The sequence below is a fragment of the Lontra canadensis genome, unplaced genomic scaffold (assembly GCF_010015895.1).
Source record: "Lontra canadensis isolate GAN:19392208 unplaced genomic scaffold, GSC_riverotter_1.0 scaffold33, whole genome shotgun sequence".
Lineage (NCBI taxonomy): Eukaryota > Metazoa > Chordata > Mammalia > Carnivora > Mustelidae > Lontra > Lontra canadensis.
The window spans coordinates 10,760,198-10,777,266 of record NW_022631027.1 but is presented as its reverse complement, the minus strand read 5'-3'; the positions used below and the strand labels follow the sequence as shown (position 1 = coordinate 10,777,266).

At 35.6% G+C, this 17,069-nt stretch overlaps 1 protein-coding gene across 2 annotated transcripts in view; it reads left to right on the top strand.

The window, feature by feature from the left end:
• DPYD (dihydropyrimidine dehydrogenase) overlaps positions 1-17,069 on the top strand; it is an 829,985-nt gene that overhangs the window by 364,306 nt on the left and 448,610 nt on the right. For both annotated transcript variants that reach the window (XM_032867196.1, XM_032867195.1), the window contains exon 11: positions 6,621-6,831. In XM_032867196.1, coding sequence (XP_032723087.1) covers positions 6,621-6,831 — 211 coding nt within the window. The remainder of the gene's footprint in view (positions 1-6,620; positions 6,832-17,069) is intronic.

Here is a 17,069-nt window from a genome sequence, read left to right as displayed (position 1 = left end):
CCATCAGTAGTCTCATCACTTACACAAAAGGAAGCTGATTCAAATATAAATTATCTCCAGTATATACTCAGTTGCATAGTTTATATACTCTTTAAGAGATCCTTACCCAGTAAGTCCAGTTCCCAGGTTTTCTTCTTTTGTTTTGTTTTGTTTTACCATAGCTATCCTAGACTAGCAGGTATATCTTGCTAAAAGCATGCCACAGATAAGGGCTCTCCTACTTTTGAATGCTGATTGATAATCTGTTTCCCAATAGCATGTTTACAAGGGGATTTAACCAGGTGTCTTTCCTTCTTTCTTTGTTGAAATAAACTCCTTTACCTTCCTACATCTTTCCTCACCTAAGGGAAATAATCTATTGTATACTATAATTTCCCAGTAACTAATTCCTTTCCAGTAATTACTTCCTACTCATCCTTCAAGGTTAGTTCAGACAGTACCTTTAACAGGCTTCCCTTTCTTGACCTGCACTGCTGCTGGGCAGAATGCCTTTTTATATGCCATTTGTGCACACTGTGTTTATATGTGTTACCACACTGAATTTGATTGCTGATTTGCCTGCCTTTGTGAAAGTTTTAAAAGCAGGGAATGTTTTATTAGCTATAGCACCTAGCACCATTTTTTTATAAAATTTTTATAAATTTTTTAAATTTTTATAAATCTGGTAAATTTATAGATGAGTGGAACTCTTATTGTGTGGTTATGAATGTTTGTGGGATATGCAATAATTTAGAGTGATGAAGTAAAAGCTGATATTTTTTAGGATTATCACTGACCAAAACAGACTACCAAACAACTTTAATTTGAAATCCTATCTCTGAGGTCTTCATGTTCATATAGAATTGACAAGTTGTTAAATACCTAGCTATTTAAGGGTAATCTTTACAAAGAATATTGTTTCTTCATATTATTTCTCAAACTTTGTATATTAGAATTTAATGTATGCTGGGTTTGAGTTCTCATTATAGTTTATAACCTATGCTTACTTTCCCTATATGCAATTTAAAATGAGTTGACATCATGCTTTTAATTATAGTAAATTAAGTTGTTTCATAATTTCCACAGTATGATGCCTGTAATATTAATCAGACCGAATCATCACATTACATAAAGTTAATCATTAAAATGATCATCATTACTGCATGCAATAGCACTCTATTTTTATTTCACTCAGCATCAACCACGTATCTTCCCTGAATATGGAGATAAAATCATAGCTAAGAAGGTTTTTCTTACTTTCCTTATATGGTATGAAAAGAAAGTAACAACTTGGTTTATTGAGCCTCCAAAATAGAACCTTATAGATGTTTCTCCTTCATTCCCTTGGGTAATTATTGGTAAAGATAAGGACAAGAGGTTTGTATGTTTGCTTGATGTACCACTTGTCCCTCATGAGAACATGCACCATCAGACAAACAAATAAATATGTGTGCCATGAACAGAAATGTCCATCTACCCAAACTACAGAGTTGCTGATTATTAGTGATCGTTAACAAACATTAGATATTAAAAAGCACTAACACTGACATCTGTGAACAGAAGGCTCATTAAACAGTAAAATAATAAGACCCACTGCATGAGGTTAGACCGCTGGTCAGTCTGGCCCATCAATTTGTCATGGCAGCATAACTGACAGCTGAGAAAGAACATCGCTTACTTCGTATTTCAACCTCACAACATTGGATGCTGTGGTCAGGTAGCATGTCCTTTGCGTGCCCAGTGTTAACGTGCTTTGCGATGTGTATTTAGTAGTCATTGACTCCATATACTACTAGTTGATTGTCCTTTCATTAACTTGAATGCCTTCTGGGTTTTCATATTAGTCATTCATCTTGGTAAACAAAATGTTATTCAGAGTCTACTGCGTGCTAGTCATTTTGATAGGGCTAAAATTCACTTGATGTCCTTCCATGTGGCATATTGGCTAGAATATATGCTGATTTGCCAGGCATCTTTTTGACCATTCATTGGCTTATATTCATCATTTGTTAAATATTTGAATATCACTCCTCAGTCCTGGGGATAGCAAATTAAATAAGATCTTCTTTCTGTATTTAAAGAGTTTTGTGAAGGAATTTACTGTCTAACAAGTAAATTTATTTAAATTCTATTTTTATTTTTTACTTTTGTATCTTGAGATTATATATTCTATGTCTCAATTATCCACTTTATAAACTATGAGTTCAGAAGTCTATCACTTGGTTCCTGTATTTCATGATTTTACTGTACTTCTGAACTTAGAATAGGAAGCTTGAATATCTTCTTCCCACTGAGGGCAGCCGTTTTTTCTTTTTTTTTTTTTAAGATTTTATTTATTTATTTGACAGAGAGAGTGAGCACAAGTAGGCAGAGAGGCAGGCAGAGAGAGGGGGGGAAGCAGGCTCCCTGCTGAGCAGAGAGCCCAGTGCCCGGCCCTGAGCCCAGGACCTGAACTGAAGGCAGAGGCTTAACCCACTGAGCCCCCCTGGTTCCCTGAGGGCAGCCTTTATCACGCCAACCCCTTCACCTTTAATTTGCCTTAGACTACATCCTTTCCTAGTCTAATTAACCTTGTTTTGAGATTCCCTAACTAGTACCAGTCAAAGTCTCATTCTTTCAAATATACGGAGTTGCTGTCTTTGGACTTTAATGAATATCACCCAGGATTTTTGTTTAGCCATATCAGGATTTTAGCTAAGCTTTGTCATCCGTTAATATATCTTTGGTTTCTCCGCACATCAGTTTCTCTTCTAAGCAAGGAAATAGTGCTTCCTCCTACATGGGATTAGTTGTGAGGATAGCAGGCAGCAGAGTGCCTGAGATTGGGTGCCAAAGCTGTAAGTCATGATACCCAGCATGTTACTAGCTTTTTGACCCACAATAAGGAGAAAATGTTAGTTTAAATCTTAATATTAAAAAAATAACTAATATATGAGTATCATAATGTGTCTTCTGTCTGAAAGTTAAAATGAGCCATATGTAAAGCAGTTAAAAGAATACCTGCTATCGTGGCTCCTGGGTGGCTTGGTCCGTTAAGCCTCAATTCTCTATTTGTGGCTCATGTCATGATCTCAGAGTCCTGAGATCAACCCCCTGCCGGGCTCCGTGCTAGGCATGGAGCCTGCTTTAGATTTTTTCTCTCTCTCTCCCTCTGCCCCTCCCCTGACTTCTCTCTCTCTCAAAAAAAAAAAAAAAAGAAAGAAAGAAAGAAAAAATGCCTGCTATATAAGTATCCATTATTGTTATTTTTGTCTTGTTAGATTTCTTAAATAGTGAAAGTAAATTCCTCTGTTGTCCACAAATAACTCAAAGGATATTTCATTCGACACATGACTTTACTTATTTTGAATTCTCATTTTCCTAATATTTCTTTGTTGACTGAGATAAATCTTATCATCTCAAAAAAAATCATATCATCTCAGCTCTCCTTTTCCCAATATAATATCCATACTTTCCAAGTAAATACATATGTTAAAGTGATATCTTCCTATCTTTCCCTTAAAAGTTTTTCCATCTCTTGCATAAAATGAAAAAGCTACTTAATAGCAAAATAGCAAGAAGTGGTATGATTTATGTCTGCTGCCCAGTCGCCTAGTCTAACATGTTTTAGGTAGTATAGAACATATTGAGTTTCAAAAGTAGAATTTCAGAGTAGTCTTTGTGGGAGCCACTGTTCACTCTCTCAGCTTCTGTGCACTATCACATAGTTGGCACAAATACAAGCTACCTAGTGCATATGGAAAATTATGATGTGAACTGAGGAAATACTAAAATTTGGCTTCTTCATGTTCATAATGGCATGTAGTTTTTAGGCCCTCAAAAGTAAGAATACAACTAAAACATGTTCAAGCATTAAATCATTGATAATCATTACTTTAAAAAAGTTTTGATTTGCTTGCAGTACCCAATTTGATTTCAATTCAATGCCAAATTTGCCAAAAACGTATATGAGATGACCTACACAGAGTAGTAGATACTATCTAAGTATTAATAGAGTGAAAAGTAAAACAGGACAAAGTAGACCCTAAATCAGTCTGAGACATTCTCCCAATATGTGCAGCATAGCTCAGGATTTTATTTCTGCCCTTCACAGGAAAAAGTACTATTATAAATATGCATCATGTATTGATTTATTCAAACCATAAACATTTGTCATTGTTTTTCAATCAAGTTTGGCATTATCATTAAAATTTAACATCACTTGACATTTTTGAAACACAATACACTGGTTTATATTGATGAGTTACAAGGCGCTAGGTAAGGTAACGCAAATGTGACAGAAGTGATACAGAAACATATCTTATGTATGGAGCCATATTTAGTTTGTAATTATAACTGTTCAAGGACTAGTTTGCCTTCTACAAATCATACATTTTATTTTGTGGAAAATTAAAAAGGCATCTGAGGTTCTTTGGCCTTTTCTTTATCTTACCGTTGCTCTTGGGCCACCTTTCTATTAGAAGCATAATCCCAGTGCTAAGTGGTATTGAATAGTTTGAAGCATGATTGAGAGGAGAAATGAATTCAGAGAATTGCAACTACAAATAAATAATATTTACTTACTTGCACCTTCCATATGTAAGTTCTGCTTTAGTTCTGCTTTAGGCGCTTTACATTTCTAAATTGCTTTAAGTAACACCACATACCAACTAATTAGGTATAATCCCCATTTTACATATAAGGAGCCTGAAGATCAGAGAGATTTTTTTAGAGACTATCTCAAGTAAGCAGTGGAAGCAGGTTTCAAACCTGATTCAATTCCACTTACCCCTAATTTACCTGTGTAAACAATTTTGAGATCTATTGTTTTGTATACTTACTACCCATGACATACCAATATCTAGTATTTTTTATATCGGTAATTTCTTAGTTTTCCAAATTTTAAGGCTGTAAGGCCGATATTCAAAACATACCTTAAATAAGACATAGACTGAATAGTTTCATGCCAATATATAGTAATGACCAGTGTTCCTCAGCTTTTTTTTTTTAAGATTTTATTTATTTGAGACAGAGAGAGCACAAGGGTCAGAAGGAGAAGCAGACTCCCCTGCCTAACAGGGAGCCTGACTTGGGGTTCAATCCCAGAACCCTGGGATCATGACCTGAGACAAAGACGGACTCTTAACCAACTGAGCCGCCTAGGTGCCCCATGTTTTTGTTTTTTAAATTATCCCACTAGCGAGCCTTTTTAAACTTTTTTTCCTAGTTAGCCCCCCCCCCACACACACAAATACATTGTAATTTTAATACTCCTGATATCCTGTGTATCTGTTTATGTACTACTGCTCTTATGGGGCAGGGTGTCACAAATTATTATGACATCAAAGATTCTTTCCTTCCTTAAGAATCTGTTTTTTCTCCCTTATGGATGATATTACTCTCATTGAGAATGCATGGTGTAGACCAACCAAGTTCAGAGCTAGTCAGCTATACTCTGGTAAGACAGTGGTTCACAAATTGTCATTTCTAAACCAAAGCATGCCATCACATAGGAATTTGTTAGAAATGCAGATCCTCATGCCTTATCCAATCCTATAGAACTAAAAATTCTGAGGGTGGGTCCATGCAGTCTGTTTTAACAAGCCCTCTAGGTGATTCTGATGCATGCCAAAGTTTGGAACCACTAATTATGGACAGAGTGTTGAGAGGTGGGTTTATGGCTTGATCACAAGATTGAGCAGGTCAATTTATGACTCAGTTTTTTCATCTTCATGTTGCCCAGACAACTCCTGGTTTGGAGCTTACACGTATGACTTTCTCAACCTCACTTGACAGGATCCTACTAAGAACCCACCTATCTTCCATGAGGGAGGGAAAGAATGAGACTCAATACCCACCTCAGCCTCTCCAGTAGTACATTTTTTTGAAAAAAACTACTCAACATACTATGTAGGGTTATATTGACAAAGGCCTTGATTCCCCAAAAAATAGTAAATGGAAAAATGAATAGATATGTAAATATTAACATTCTGTTTTGATAGGCATCCCATTATGAGAATAAAAATGAAAACGAGGGTGTTCCACATATGAGGTAATAGATGTGGAAGAACTGGGAATTTGTTAAGAACATGCTTGTTTCTCTTTCTTAAATTTCTCATTTGCCTGTTTATGAAAGTAAGATTAAATGTTATTTATTTCTTGATTCCAGTTTCTCAGTCTTCTTTTTTCCTACCTACCATTTTAATCACGTACTTGCCGAGATTGACTCACCCACTTTATTAACTTATTTCCATTTTAGCTAATGCAACCCATTAATAATCAGAAGTATCTATTTTCATATGTAGCATGATTTAAAAAAGAACTTATACTACAGAAGTGAAAGCATATGAAAAACTGGGCTGCAAGAGCCAAAACCTTACATGCCACCAACCATAGAGCAGGCAGTCCCGAGAACTTGAGAAATATCTTGTGATGCCATGCTCTTTAAACTTCCATGTGACAACTCCAATTGTTGGAAGACTCTCCTGAGTCAGTGATTTGCAAAATGTAAATAGCTGATAACTGAACCTCAGCTTTGATGAACAAAAGGCTTCATGTTGATTTAACCGTCATAAGCTGTAGTGTGCATAATTGAATTAAAAATCAAAAATTCAATGCAGAAGAAACATTTTCAAGTTTTTCTCTGTTCTGTTTTGTTTTAGGTGGAACTTGCTAAGGAAAAAAGGTGTGAATTCTTGCCTTTTCTGTCTCCACGGAAGGTTATATTGAAAGAAGGGAGAATTGTCGCCATGCAGTTTGTTCGAACAGAGCAAGATGAAGCTGGAAACTGGCATGAACATGAAGATGAGATAGTCACTTTGAAAGCCGATGTGGTCATCAGTGCCTTTGGTTCAGTTCTGAGCGATCCTACAGGTAGAGTGTCAGGAGCTGAAGTGTGTTAGGCAATTGTCTGTTATTTTAGTGCCATAATAGTTTCCAGTTTTCAGGGAATTGTTTTTCACTTTAACCTTCATTTTCTTCTTCTAGTATGAAATCCAAGCAATCTTCATTTAAAAGGCTTAGAAATGGCATTTAATGCTTATACAGAATTATTTTTACAGTGGTGGGAATTGAAAATAACATTAATCTTTCTCATAAACTGATAATCAAAATACATGTTCTATTTTGCGGTAATGTTTGCCTGTTTCTTCTAAGAGTGGCTTTTTCTTCAATTAGACATTGAGTAAGAAAATGTGACAGAGAGGGTACCTGGGTGGCTCAGTGGGTTAAAGCCTCTGCCTTTGTCTCAGGTCATGATCCCAGGGTCCTGGGATGGAATGCCATATCAGGCTCTCTGCTCAGCGGGGAGCCTGCTTCCTCCTCTCTCTCTCTGCCTGCCTCTCTGCCTACTTGTGTTCTCTATCAAATAAATAAAATCTTTAAAAAAAAAAAAAGAAAAAATGTGACAGAGAAGTTATAACAGCCAATCAGCAATGATTCAGACAAATTAAGACCAAATGAATAGGCAAAAATAGAATTCAGGTGTACTGCTATCCTCATGCCAGACCATCACTAGAAAAATCAAAATAATCAAATTAGAAAGTTTGGACTCCTCTCATTTCATCTGGATGGCATAAATGGACATGCTATGGAAGAAAAAAATGCTTTTAAAAAAAGGATAATAAGAAAGGGAAATGTCTTATGTAATATTCCAACTGAATAATAAGTCAATCAATTAAGGACGGTGTAGTGTATTTTCACCACACTCAGTGTTTTTGTGGGTCACTGTAGATGAAAGCTTAGGTATTTATGCATCTTCATTTTGCAAATTCTTTACCTTTTAATACACATTGTTGAAATGGTGATTAACTCTTTTATTTACTGAAAGGAAAATAAAAGGCATTTCTCCAAGTCAGAGATTCACTGTGAATAATAATAACAAAAAATCGAGACCTGACAATTTCTATGACTCCCTACTATATCCATGCTAAAATTACATTTTGTGTCTAAAATAAAATTATAATCTGTGTCTGAAAAATGCAAATGTGCATTTTTATGCAACAGATAAGTAAAAAATTCAACAGTCATCAGGATATTTTATCTGCAGGACATCAAACATCTTGATATTTGGAAACATCCAGATGTTTAATGTCATCAAGATAAATGTTTTCAAATAGCTGGATGATGGCCTGAATTTGTCACTTTTCATCTAGATGTTTATGTGATATGTAGACACAGTCACAGTGTGGTTTGTTTATTCATTAACTGGGTTCAGGAAGGAAAAAAAAAGGAAAATACGTAAATTGCATTCTATCGTCTAAAATATCATACTGTTCTTATTACTCGGCACATCACCAGAAACTGAGTAAAAAGTTGAATCATATTTAGGTAGCAATTAAATCACCTGTTGATGATTCACTTATCAAGGACTAATTTAGCTTACCCATCGAAATTTATGTTTCACAACTGACATCTCTAATATTAAGAAAAATGTATTTTTTCCTAAATAAACCTAAGTAGATGTGACTCAGATCATATAAAACAGCTTTCGCAAAACTTAGGCTCATATGCGTGAAAAGTGAAAGATTTAACTTAGTATTTAAAATATGAAATTCAAGAAAGTTTGATCTAGTCATGTTTATTTGACAAAGTCATTCCAGAATGTATTTATGTATTCTACTTGTGCATGTTTCTTCCAGGGTTTCACATGTACTACCCATATACATCTAGACAAGCCAAGGAAAAACGGTCTGCACTTTCCTCTTTTTCCCTTCTCCTCTTGTCTTAAAATAACAGATTCTTGAAAAAATTATTGTTAAATAGAATTATTTGCTTTTCCAGGGCCTTTCAATATTTGCATTAATAAGAAGCTACTTTCCAAGCGAGAGGGGTGCTGGAAGAGCTGGAAAGTGAAATAGCATTCATGTCTCTCTTTCCCTCTAGTAGTTTTCAGTACTGTTTTTTGAATGGAAAACATTAAAGGGAAGAAGGGAATCAATAATTGTTAGAATTTTACCAAGAAGATCTTACCCAAATGGCATTTAAAATTTTTGTTTAAATTTCAAAGTCAGCAAGTTTTCATATGGACACACATATTAGCTATAGTGAAAATCAGTTTATAGGAAGCAAGTTGTCCATTTAGGTAAGAAGAGAACCTGTTCATGTCTCCCTCTTCTACCTTAAATCTTATTCCATCTTTATACCTGTGTGATGCGATTTATGTGTGACACTATTGTGAGTATCACACATGTGATACTATGTGATTTAATATATTTATCTATAATACCTTTCTTAAACTGTTGACCTGCCTTTCCACCCACCTCTTCCCTCCTTCCCAACCTCACTTTGCACAGGCTTCTATGAACTGCATGCCAAACTCCATGACATTTTCTCAGTCCTCATTCTATTTTCTGCATTTGACAATGTTAAATATTTCTTTCTATTTGAAATTCTCTCTCTAAGTCACTTAACCTTTTTGAGCCTCAGCTTCTTCCTATATAAAAAAACAAGCATAATAAAACCTTCTCCCCTTACCTTTCAGGACTGTTGTCAGAATTAAAATGAAATAACATGAAAGTGCTTTGGAAATGTAACACATTATTATTGTTTATGACACTCTATTTTCTTGTTTTTTTTTTCTTTTAACTATTCCTCTTCTGAGCCTATCACTGAATACTTTTCTCCCTCTAGCTTATTACTTTTTAGTGCTCTCCCAAGTTCAGACTTCACCTATTATCTCTTAATATATTTAATCCTTCAGTGTACCAATCACCTCGTTAATTCATTTATTATTCATACACACATTCATTCCTATAAGAAAGACTTAATAAACAACTTCTGTGTGCCAGGTTGAGGCTAGACTTACAGTAGACACTATTTCACTTCTGTGTAACTGGCTTCAAAATCTCTTTCTCCACTCTGTGTCTCAGAAGACATTTCATCCTTTCTTGTATGACCTGTGTGTAACGAACATTTACTCAGTATCTCATGGATACCTGGTACTACGTTGTATTCTGGAGAGTACTTAGATGAATGAGCTATTCCTTCTACTTAAAAACCTCACAGACTGGGGCATGGGGCAGACTTTTAAACAAATAATTGTTTTACCAAGTGAGGAATAATATATTTAGAGACATGTACAAAGTAAGGAAGGACCACCTCATGATGTTTCCCTAAGGCAGATTGCGCCTCAACTTTGCTGTTATTTAAATGGTACTGTAGTTCTCCCATTGCTACTGTTCAAGATGTTTTCCCAGATTCAAATATCTAATTCCAGTTTTTCTTTTCATTACATTCGCCAGTGTTACTGTACAGCCTGCATACTGTAGGATGAAGCTCTTTGCACTTGAGAACTTCAGCAAGTGGCTCTATATATACTATGAACCCAGCTTTATTTCCCATTCTTCCCTATAGGATTATTCCTCCCAGTATCTTCACCCAGGTGGATTCCATACTGGTTATTCAAAAAGTCCTTGCTGAATGCATTATATAAATATAAATATATGCTGAAGAATTCAAGGAATGAAATAAACTTGACAGAGAAAGTATGGTGATAACATTTTCTCAGCATTCTCTGATTATAGTATTTTAAATGAAAATACTTGTAGCATCTCAGTTATATCAATAACATTTATTTATAAAAGTAACCTAAATTGGGAAATTTCAAGGAGATTAAATTTTTAATCTTAGGGTTTTTCCCCCTTGTACATACCACGTTACTTTTGCAAGTTCTTTAATTTGTGAGTCTCACAAAGAATATAAAATAACTTTACTTAGTATTAAGCACCCAATATATCTATAATAAATCCTTCCTGTTGTAAAAATGGTGAATGCCTCAAAGCTTATAGAAAAGTATATCAAATTTATAAGACAAATATGAGTAATATCCTTGGATTATAGTTGCTAATTATTTCATTGCTAATGAGGCTAATAACATATATGAGTGATCATCATTATTTTATCTAATTCTATTTTATTACTATTTCATTTTTTGGGTTGTAGCAGTGAGTGGAAAATAGGAACAAAAGACTCTATTCCAGATCCCTCTGCATGGAATATATATGTGCTTATTAGGAACACAATTTAATTGAATCCTTCATTAACTACTGTCCCAAATTCTAAAGGCAGTGTGGTATTTGATTTCTAATTTGATTGAGATAATAAAGTCTCAGCCTTATTTGATATCTTTCCTGTGAAAAACTAAGAGTGGTTCTACCTTTTAAAAATTCTCATCCATTCACTCTAAGTATGTAAGATTCCAAATCACATTAAATTGGGATTTTATTGTTCAAGACTGATTTTAAAGACTGTCAGCAAATTAAGCACAAGCTACCTCTACTGGCATTTCTAGTCCACAAACATTGCCCTTCAGTGGAAATTTTAAAACCTTCATATATTTCAACAATATGTATTTTGTGATACACGAAGTCTCCTCTTCTGCTACACACCAGTGTCAATGTTTATTGAATTGACTGTACTCTTATTTTGTTTGTTTGGACAGTCTCAGGTTTAAGAGACTCCTTGCTTATTCTAAGTTTATCTTCCCTTCTCTTTCTGCTTGGAACCAAATGGCCATTTGTGGAAGTGTGCATATCTTTTCTGTTAGTTTCGAGCTGATGAGGATAATCATTAGCATTTTCATCAACCTCACAGCTTCATTTTTCCAGTGGAGTTAATGATAACAGTTGGCCTTGTCCTCACCTTCCCAGCAGATCTAGACGACATAATTTTATGTGGCTTTGAATATGCTTCCAGACAACTGAAGGAAGGCACTCTAGCCCTTGCCATGACCTTTGTGCCCCTTCCATACACTGCACCCAACCATCCTCTCGTTTTTTGAAATGTTGACTTTAAAAAGAGCTCTATACTTTGATCTTCTAGAACTTATTGCAATTTATCTTCCAGTCAGATTGTAAACCCCCGATAGATAAAGACTGTATCTTTATAGTAAGTTGAAGTCCCAAGAGTAGCCAACATAGTAGTGTGCCTATAGTAGATGGATAATATGTAGTTGTGTAATGGACTTGATCCATGATAGGTTACTAATTTTTTACACCTATTTGTCATTTCTTCCCACTATGTGGCCAGTTTGGTTTATTTCTTTTTTTAGAAAATATAAGAGTTAGATACAGTTCTGTTTTCCTATTGCTATTGATTTTTTTTTTCTGTTTTGGCATAAATTTTTGCATTCTTTATAATCCAATATATACGATACCTAATTAGAGGCTGTCTGGTGTAGCAGCTCAGAGCACAGGTTCTGGAGCCAGGCTGCCCAACTGGGAACCTGGCTCCCTTAGTCTCTTTGTACTTCATGGTCCTGATCTTTTAAGGAGGATTGATTATAGTATCTACCTTCTCAAGTTATTTTAAGAACAAATGAAAGATATATGTAAAGCACTTAAATATATATCTGGCATATGGTAAGCATCTCCAAGATGTTACTATCCTTATGTAACAAAGCATATTTTAATAATTAAATTGCATTATATTATATCCTTGTGATAGTATGAATGTTGTCTAGGAATAAAAGCATTTGAAAATCAAGATTTCATCTGGGAACTTACAGGTTCTGTGGACATGTCTTTGTAAATAAGTAAAGCATGTGCTTTTACATTTATGATTTTTTAAATATGAAAAAGTTTCATATATTTGGTTAGTTTTTTTGTAGAAAAAGATTATATAGTCTGTAACTGTATCATACATTTTAAAATGTTTTATTTTCAATTCTGATGTTTTTCATACTATCAAATGGAATGAAATCTTTCAATTAATTTTTAGTAGTAGTTAGAAATCTCCATTTTGAATTTCTGTAAATCATTTTTTTTGAAGATTTATTTATTAATTTTAAAGAGAGAGAGAGCACAAACAGGAGGGGCTGGGAGTGGGAGAAATGATCTCAAGCAGACTCTGGGCTGAGTGCAGAGCCCAGCCTGGAACTCTATCTCTCTCAGGATCCTGAGATCATGACCTGAGCCAAAACGAAGGGTCAGACACTTAACTGACTATACTACCCAGGTGCCCCCAAATCAGTTATATAAAGAGAAAAGGATTTTTAATAACTTTTTTTTCCTCTTAAAAAGGATGAAATTAGGCCAGGTTTTTATTTGTTTAAATTTTTGATGGATCTCTGTTACTTTTAAGGAGAGGGAAAAGCACTTTTGAGGATACTAAGTTTGAGTTTTAAGTGCTTGAAAATTATGGGATGATATAATTAAGATTAAAAATCCATGTTTTTGGAAGGGAGACATAGGATGAATGGTGGCAATAAAGCTGACTCAGAATAGTGCTACATGGCACTGCTCTGGAGAGCACATGACAAAGTGACCTCTCGGTATAGCAAGGAATGTGTGGCCCTTCTTCTAGGAAAGGAGTTTATCTAGTTCACTGAGTGCCTACATTTTCTTTCTGTTCAGGTTGCTAGAAATAACAAGAAAACACAAAGCCTTCTTTAGTTCTTTCTGAATCTTCAGTGAAGCCCTCAGAAACCAACTGCCTTGATATCATTAATTGAAATTAGTTTCATAAAGGGAGTGTTTTGGGGGAAAAAGGATTTTAAAATCACTTACCAGTTCTTTTTATTGGAAAACTCTAATAAAAGTTTTTTAAAACCTCATGGTGGGGGGCTGGGTGGCTCAGTGAGTTAAAGCTTCTGCCTTCGGCTCAGGTCATGGTCCCAGGGTCTTGGGATCGAGCCCCGCATTGGGTTCTTTGCTTGGCGGAGGGCCTGCTTCTCCCCTCCCTTCTCTCTCTGCCTGCCTCTCTGCCTACTTGTGATCTCTGATTGTCAAATAAATAAATAAATCTTAAAAAAAAAAAAAAACCCTCATGGGAGTAAATCAAAGGTTCTGCCAATACCAGCTTCTAATGTAGCTTTGATTCACTTGCCCCTGTACTGAGAAGAAGTGCAGGCCATGGGTTAACATGCCTTATTCTGGCCTAAGTCAGAGCTAGAAATTGCCTGTTAGGCAAGAAATGGTGTGCACGAGACCCTGACAGTGCAGACTTTCAGGAATTTTTCAAATGTGTCCATTTGTCCTCAGTTACTTATGTGTTAAAGCAAACCTAGGAAAAAGTTTTTTAAGTGAGCACTGGGTGAGCCTGGTAATAATGATTATCTGTACTTTAAAATACATAACATCAATATGTTTTCCTTGTTTTATTCCTCATTATGGTAATTCACTGAGAGAGTTGGAAACACTATGCCATTTTAATAACTCCCCCTGCCTTTTAAACTAGTGTCTTCCACTTTTCAAACAAGGAAACATCTCCTGCAGAAGCTACTGGTTGTACTTAGAGATTGAGTAAATTTTCTTTGACCAATTGTCTACTCTTTGTGGCCTCCAGCTTACAAAATTCCTCTTCTCCCTTACCAAAGATAAAGAGAAGGGGGAGGAATGGGTACCGGGTTGAGACTATGCCATAATTGGTCAAATTTTCACTGTTGTATGCATTTTTTTTTTTTTTAATAAACGGAAATACTGGCAACAAAGTTCCAGGGAACAGACTGTGGAATACTGGACTTCATTAGAGAGAGGAGAACTTTTTGGTTGATGGCACAAATGTCAGAGTAAGGGGCTTACTGAGTAACAGAACTGAGAATGGATGAGATAGAATTGAGAACTAAAACTGGCAGTCCAGCGTAACTTACTGGACATGTTATAGCACAGTAACTCCCATGGGACTTTTCTTTCTATTTCCAAACGTGCTGGGAAGGACTTCCAAAAATCATATATGCTACTCCCTTCATTTCACAGGCGTATATGTTTAACTAATAACCTCTGATAGCCTACTATTCTAGGTGCTGAGCTTAGGTTCTTGGGATAAAGCGCTGAAAAGGCCAATGCAAACCTTGTCTCCAGGAATGCAGTTTAACAGGGGAGAGACACAATGAAGATAAACTGTGCTAGAGGGAAGCACAGAACACAGTCTGAGGACTCAGGGAAGCTTCCTAGAGGAAGTGGGTTATAACTTAAACTTTGAGGGGTATGTGGGAGTTTCCAGGTGGAATGGGGGTGGAACGGAGGGAGCCCCAGGGAGATTATGCAACTTGCTCAACAGCACACTGTTAGATTAAGCAGTCATTTTACAGTCATCTTAAAAAGCTATATATAAAAAAAAAAATCATGTCTTTTTGAAAGTTGTCATCAGCCTACTTATTTCATGCATGTTCTCATCTTTATAAATGAAGGTCTGAATTTTCCATTTTTATTCCTAAAATTGAACTTTTTATTTTATGATTTTTACCACTCATCCTCTCATGATTCATCATGCAGCAAATATTTCTTAATGTCCAACTATGTTATATGCACTGGCCAGGTGCTAGGAATACAAATATGAGTAAAAGAGAGTCTTTGCACTTCAGGGATCCATGAGCTAATGGAAGAAACAGGCACATACATGCATACATTGTAACACAATGTGCTAATTTAGAGATCACCTTTGGACTGGGTTTTAGAACTTCAGTAGGAGTTAACCTGTTAGAGGGAATATCATACACAAAAATGTAAGCTGACAAATGGTTTCATGTGACCAGGCAATGGTGAGAAATTCTTTTTAGCTGGAGCAGATGATGTATGATAAAATAAGGTTGGGACATGGATAAGGGATAGGATGGCAGGAAATTTGGCTACAAGCTTATATAGACTCAAGAGATTTATATGCTAAACTAGGGATTTTGAATTGTATTCTATAGACATCCATGTAACAAATGGAAGTTTTAGATATGGGGGAGATCTTTATTGTTAAGGAGATAATACTGTTAAGTGCTTGGATTTTGCACCATTTGTGTATTCTTCAAATAATTGGGAATTAGAAACCATGAAATCATCTTTGAGGTGGTTCATATCAGAAGGCAAATGTGTTTTCTAGTATTGAGTACCTGAATTAGGCAGTTATTCACTCAGTCATGGGTGTGATCCCACAGTGTAGATCCCCTAGTGGGAAGGTACCCCAGTAGGATTGTTGGTACTAGGGAAGGGGGAGAACCTGTGCCCAAAGGGGCAGCTCCTGAAACTATGTGCATGACAGAAGTGAATTATGTATGGCTAATTTCTCCTTCCAAATTCACAAATTATGATTACTAATTTCAGCTTTTTGAGGACTGGTAAGATACAGAGACACCACAAGTGTTATAAAAATGATTGTTTCCCTACATGGAAAGAGGCATCAGGAGTATGAAAGAAGCATGTTACACCACCACAGGGGCAGTGATCTTAAAAAAAAAAAAAAAAATGGCCTGGAATTAAGATAGAGTAGTATCAACAAAACCAATTAAAAGACGGTGTTAGTTTAAGTGGCTTCTGATTAAGGTTCAAGTAGGTGGACCTCCAGAAGAACATTCAGGACAAGACATATTTCTTAAATAGAAGAATCATGATTTGGTCATCTGTTTGATTAAAAAGCTTGCATGTGGAGTATCTAGCATGGTAATTTGATGAGATGTTCTTAAGGGTGATAGCGTTCAGGAACACAGCAGGTGGAACAGATCTGAGGGAAACAGTGACTTGTTGCATTTGGATTTCCTCACCCGTTCAAATGGAAAAGGGACTAGAACTCAGGAAATAGAGAATGATTAAAAATAGACATTGGGAATTATTATATATCATTTGTCTTGTTTTTTCACCGTCACAACCCAGTACCTAGAACAGGGCTATTCATCGATTGACTTGAAGAATGAAAGCTATCATAGCCTTCAGTTGGATAACACCCTCTTAAAAGTATAAGAGAGGATATGTGGCATTTCTTCTGGAATTCCAGAAATATCTCATCTACCACATTATGAAGGGGAAAAGTCAATTTGTTACTGCTGCTTTTCAGATGGTAAATATCTTAAGGAAGATACGGTGTCAAGCCTCTTTTATTCCATGATTGTGTACCTTTGCTCTCTTACTGCTATGTGTGGTTCTTTACACTACCATTTCATTTTATAAAGCCTAATAATAAAACATTAATATCTCCTTTGTAATATTTGATCCCATCATGAGAATGAACTCTTTTTAATATTCCCTGTACACTGTCTTGCTTTCAACTATATTTTGGGCAAGAACAGTTCTTAGGAACCAAAAGGTAGAACTGTACCTTTAATTTAAAATTGCCCTAATTATCAGATACTTTAATGGCTGGAAGTGAGGATAAAGTGGTGGAATCTATGCAAGTACTGGCATTTCTGCAGA